Raw genomic sequence first — 6,000 nt, forward strand, 5'->3', positions numbered from 1 at the left:
AATATCCCACGTTTGTTGAAGGAGAAAGACACGTATCACCCTAAACTTTCCCACACATGGAAATGTGGGATGCATTTTCAGTTGGCCAGATTCTCAAATGCCTGGAGAGGACAGCCAGAGCCTGCAAGGGTTTTAGTTTTATGCACTTCTAGTCATCCTCCCAAAGCCAGAGTTTCTAAATGCTGGAAGCTCACAGGGCTGAGAACCTGAGGTTTTGCAAGCTCCTGAGACAGCTGTGCAGTCTCAACTGTGGGGACAGGAAGGGCTCTGTGTGGGCAGCCACAGTCCACCTCAAGAGTCAAACTGCAGAGCTGACTGCAAAAACCTAAAGCTGATACTAAATGAAGAGAGAAAATCTCTAAGTTCCTTTTTACTTCAGCTCTAGAAGCTGTGCAGGTTTGGGCTGATGCTTGTAAGCAAGGAACGTAGGTTTAGGTGATTCTTTGCTGTGGAAAACCAAAGTCGCTGCTTCCATTTGTGTTATGCTTAGATCAGCTGTCTTTCCACTGAACATTACAAAAGTCAAAGAATCAGAAACAGCACATTTCCCCACTTATTACAGAAAATGGAAATAATTAAGTAGTGAAAAAATGAGAGTTGCTCTTCCCCTTCATTTTTACTTTAGGGAAAACAAAGTCTTGCAAAACTTGCAGCACTTCTAAGCAGATGTTCCTGTCACTCTCTTAACATCAGACGAGCATCTTGCCCTCAAAATTTCACAGTGAAGCACAGGCAGACAAACTGAACAACCTCCCAATGCCAAATAGCTCCATTTACAAGTTAAAAAATGGCTAGATTTTTTTCTGAGAGCCTTCCAAAGGTCCTCCCAGTACAGTATATAGTGTGATGACCCACACAAAGGTAACACCTTTTTTGTTTACAAAAGAAATCCACAGGGATTCCAAGCAGAGGAATTAAAGCCAGCAAAAATTAGGTTATGCTGTTGCTTCTAACAGCAGAAATTAATTTAAAGTGTCATTCACTGGCTTGCAGAACGGCTCTGTGGGAAACAGCAGGAGGGCAGACAATTACCACACAGCTACTGCATCCTCTCTTATATGGTAAAATAAAAATAAATGTTCTCAAGATCAAACAGGAGAAAGTTGTGGATGACAGAAAAAAAGTGAGAGAAGAGACAGCTGCAGTCTTTTACACAATATTAGGAAAATTTTCTTCACTGATAGAGTGATCAGGCATTGGAACAGGCTGCCCAGGGAGGTGGTGGGGTCACCACCACTGAAGGTGTTCCAAAGACTCGTAGAGATGGCACTCTGGGACATGGTTTAGTGGGCATGGTGATGGTGGGTTGATGGTTGGACTCAATGATCTGAGAGGGCTTTCCCAACCTTAATGATTCTATGGTTTTGCCTCTGGTGGAACAGCAAATCTGCAGGGAAACCCAGAACCAATTCAAACTGCCTCAAGGTTTCCTCTCCAGAAATGGAGCTACTCAGGGGAAGCAGGCATGACCATCCCCCCCACAACTGTGCTTCTGCAAAGTAGGAAGCAGACCATGTCCCTCCACAATTTGCTTCAAGGAGCCCCAGCATAGTGGGATGCAGAGAAGGACAGCTGTGAAACATGCAAGACTAACTTGTGCTTTACAGGTAAGTTTTTCAGTAGATAGACATTTAGTATGTCAGGGCACACAAGGTATTTCTTAATTCATTTGCAGGCTTACATGTCTGGCAGTTCTGTTCACCAGGGCCCCAGCAGTGGCCTTCTGTGCAATTTGGATGACATTTGGGACCTGAAACACAAGGGCAGAGTATTATATTATATCAACATGCACAACAACAACATCACGTGAGTTTGAGAAAACAGTCTCCAGCTCTTCTCAATAAATCAGGGCAAGCTGCACCTATATACCAGTGCTCAAAAATTTTGAGAGCTGGACCTTAAATCCCTACCAAAGGATTCATCTCTGGTTTCCTACATGCAGTTCTCCACACTGCTGAGTAAGCAAGCTCAATACCTAGCCAGTCTAGCTTACAGAAGAATATATTTTTTTCCCAGGAACAGGAATTTCAGCTACTACCCAGCTGGTCCTTCTGCTGAAGTTTGCATGCAAAGGCAAGTCACCACTGGCCTGTGGCTGGGCATGTTAGACTTGATGATATTAAAGGTCTTTTCCAATCTGAAATGATTCTATGGTTGAATTTCCATCCCTGGAGGTGTTCAAAGGATGCAGAGATGTGGTGCTGAGGGACATGGTTTGGCACTGGTCTTGGTGGAATTGGATGATGGCTGGACTCGATCTTAGAGGTTTTTTCGAACCAAACGATCCTATGACTCTGTGTTTCAGCTGCTTGCTACAGGCCACATGCAAATCAATGTTTCTGAACAACGTGGTTCTAAAAAGAAAACAAACTCAACTGGATTTGCCAGCAACAGCCAGCTACTCTGACCACAAAGTTATTTAATTGTCTGCTTTGTGCCCTCCTCCTACCCGCTGCCAGAAACATTCCTCAGTGGAGGACTACATGGCAGATGGACAACTGATGGCGAGGTGGCAGGATGGATGAACAGGCATGCTGCCTGACCTTGAAGGTTCAAGTACTGGGCTCTGTCCCATCCCTCCTTCCTTACTCTTTTCTTTCTTTCTCTTAATGAGAAGCAAAGTCCCACAGAAACAACTTGCTTTAGATTAAGGGGTGGTTGCTAAAGCCATAAAAGGCTAAGCAGATTAATCTGGAATTCACTACGTGGAAGAGGCATTTCCTACTAGAGTGTCTCTTGCTGCTAACAACACATGATTCTCCCTCCTCCCCTCCTCCCATCAGACAGCTGAACGGGTGCCAACACTTGTCCAAGAGTTGATTGATTTGGTGAGGGACCAAAGAACTTCCGGATTTTTCAAAGTTGAGAAGTGAAAGGTTAACATTTCTGTGGAGTTCAGAGCCAAACTCCAGTCCTGACTTGTATCCTTCACAACCCCTCGATTACACAGACAAATCTCTCAGTATAGAAGTTGGCTATTAGCTCTCAGGCAGTTATGCAACTGGGAGAAGATAAAGGAAATATGTTTTTCCACCAATTTGCAGCGCCAGAAATGAAAGGTTGAGAAATGAAAATAAACTCTCCTTTCCCTGAAATGACAGGGCATTTCACAAGGGACTCATAAACTGAAGGACTAGCTTGAGCCCACTCAAAGCACAAGCTACACAAACTTTTAAATATGTGCTCATCTCCCTGCTGGTCAAAAGCATCAGATTTATCTGCCTGCCTATCATTCATTTTGCACTGCTAAGCCATGCAGCCTAAAACACCTGAACTGTACAGCACACAGCTTGGAACTCAGTGCTGAACTTCAAGTCCCACAGTAACTCCATGAAGCCACCCATATGGGTTTTCTAGACCAGAGCCTTGCACTATAAACAGAAAATTGCTACAAAGCAATCCAGAGTACATTATTCTGAGCTGCTTTTGAAGAAACACATACTCAGGGTGCTGGCTGAAACCAAGAAAAGCTTTTCCAAGAACTTCCTTGAGCTATGAGTTAAGGACCTAACCACCATAAAAAATTACACCTTAAGCCAGTGGCAAAGAAATAAAAGGGCTTCCCTTGGAACAGGGTTTGTTGGCCCCACATGCAGGAGTCAGTGGACCTTGTGTCTGAGGCGCTGGAACAAGCTGCCCAGGGAAGTGGTGGAGTCACCGTACCTGAAGGTGTTCAAAAGACATGCAGACATGGTACCTCAGGACATGGTTTAGTGGGCATGGTGGTGCTGGGCTGACAGTTGGACTTGATGACCTTAGAGGTCTTTTACAACCATAATACTTCTATACCCTGAAACCCACCACATGAAAGATAGGGTGCTTGACCTTCTTTCTGAGATGGGAGAGTGCACAGTGGTTTTTGCTGAGTTAATACTCACAAGAAGACAGGTTGCTTGCGAATTCAAGTACTGTGGGAGGCTTCTTGCTCGTGTCAATGATGTCATTCCAGAGGACATTGTCCATGTTGCACAGTTTGGGGTTGTTGCTGATTTTAACACCTCCGTTGAGAATTTCTGCCACAGAAGGGAAGAAATTGGTAAGTGAAGGAAAATGCTTAAGTCTTCTGTCTCTGATCTAAAGAAAGGGAAATAAAAGAGTTCTTCACCACAGTCATGCTGTGTTGACAGAAAAGGACAATCTGCATGGCACCAGCACTCCTGATGAGGCAGCTAACACCAGTCCCAGACTGATGGGTTCTGGGCTGGCTGCTGTTGGATACCACTACATGTGGCTTTCTGCCTCGTGTCACCTCCAGGGGCCACTGCACACAGCAGATGTAGCATTGCTGGTGTGCACAGCCAGAGAGCATCATGTAAGATCCTCCCTCGCATATTGCACTGGAATTTAACAAAAAATAAAGACCTGGATGCATTGGGATCAGATAATGCAAATAACGTGTGGGTATGTCTCTGCCACTTTGGAGGACAAATAAATCTCACCACACTGTTGATGCCTTGGATTTTCTGGATCTTTCTGCAATGGGGAATTAGGAACTTCATCTTTAAGAAGTCTGACTAGCAGGAAAGCAAGCAGGAAACAGGGAAACTACATTAAATCCTTGGTTTTAAAGCAGGATTTGATGGCAGGATTCGATAGGAGATCTTGCTTTTAAAGCAGGGTTTGAGAGGAGATCTTGGTACCAATAACCCAACAGTTGAAGTTTGCCTTACAAGTGCCTCCAGCTTTTGCTCTTGTCTCACCTGACAGCCGTTTCATTGGCAGCTCTCGGAGTCCCTGGGTCTTATTCATGTGATAATTGGATAAGACTGCCAGGGCATAGGAGTTGTCATACAGCACATTGCCTCGGATGATCTGGAGGTTTTCTAGGGGAATGACATCCACCATGTTAAGTGCGATGAGCACGTAGCCTGCAACCTCCTGTATCGTCTGGGGGACAACAGAAGAAACGAGGGGCTTAATCCATAGCACTTCTCTACTATTAAAAGTCTCTTTCCTCATCCCATCCCTCCAATCCACCATCTTTCAACTTTAAGGGATGATAAACCACTTAATTTCATTAAATAAACTAATAAATCAGAGAACAAGAAGAGACAGAACAGAACACTGGAAAGCACAGTTGTCTAAGCAGGTAAGATATGACCCTCAGAGCAGTTACCAGGGATAATTCCAAAGCTTACCCCTTTTCTGTCCCCAAGCGCTATTCTGAGAAGTGAGGCAATGGGTAAGGATGCAGTAATATTTGTAAATAAGAAGAAACCCATCTGCATGGCAGCCAGCATAGTTTGGCAGATGCCTGAAAAGCTATTTCTCAAAGTATCTGGTTTAGCAAAGTAGGGTTGAGCACATCCTGCAGTCTACAGGTATGCTGAGACTGATCTGCAATTTCTCTGAATTTAGCTGGCTATGTCTTAGGATCACCACAGAATTGTATGGGTAGCTGATCCTTTGCACTTAAAAAATGCAGTAAGGTTCCTTTAGCAGGGAAGGCCACAATAGCCTGGAACACTAACCTTCAAGAATGAGAGGTCACGGTTGTGCTCCACATAGGTAATCTCCAGGTTACTCAGCACCACTTCACAGTTGTTGTACATCCTCTGCAGGCTGGTGAAATGGTCTTCCACATGACCCAGCTGGGTCAGCTTGTTATTTGTCCCTTGACAAACTGTGGAGGAAAGAAGAAAGCTTCATGAAGGAGATTGGATAGACTGGGTATTAGGAAAAATTTCTTTACAGAAATAGTGGAACAGACTGTTCAGGAAGGTGGTGGAGTCACCATCCTTGGATGTGTTCAAAAACATGTAGATATGGCATTTTGAGGAATAGTTTAATGCCCATGGTGGTGTTAGGTTGATGGTTGGACTTGGTGATTCTAGATGTCTTTTCCAACCTTAATGATTCTATGATTCCATAAAGGAAAAATAATTACAGGGTAAAGACTTGTTGCCCATCTATTTCTACAAGCACCATAGTAAGTAAAGCATGAACACAGATTCAGAAGAAATGAAATGTTGTCTTGCGTGATCAACAGTGTAGGAAGCA

General features: G+C 44.1%; 1 protein-coding gene across 2 annotated transcripts in view; it reads right to left on the reverse strand.

Annotated features, from left to right (window-relative positions):
* The window catches only part of EGFR (epidermal growth factor receptor), a 46,978-nt gene extending 41,411 nt beyond the window's left edge, over window positions 1–5,567 (reverse strand). Inside the window, exons 1-4 of one of the 2 annotated variants that reach the window (XM_054384902.1) lie at window positions 5,472–5,567; window positions 4,701–4,887; window positions 3,879–4,013; window positions 1,682–1,750 (exon numbers count right to left, since the gene is read on the reverse strand). In XM_054384902.1, coding sequence (XP_054240877.1) covers window positions 1,682–1,750; window positions 3,879–4,013; window positions 4,701–4,887; window positions 5,472–5,552 — 472 coding nt within the window. In that variant the 5' untranslated portion in view covers window positions 5,553–5,567. The remainder of the gene's footprint in view (window positions 1–1,681; window positions 1,751–3,878; window positions 4,014–4,700; window positions 4,888–5,471) is intronic. The other variant, XM_054384903.1, reaches the window with a different exon arrangement.
* Window positions 5,568–6,000: the final 433 nt, after the last annotated feature.

Source organism: Indicator indicator, chromosome 11 (assembly GCF_027791375.1).
Source record: "Indicator indicator isolate 239-I01 chromosome 11, UM_Iind_1.1, whole genome shotgun sequence".
Lineage (NCBI taxonomy): Eukaryota > Metazoa > Chordata > Aves > Piciformes > Indicatoridae > Indicator > Indicator indicator.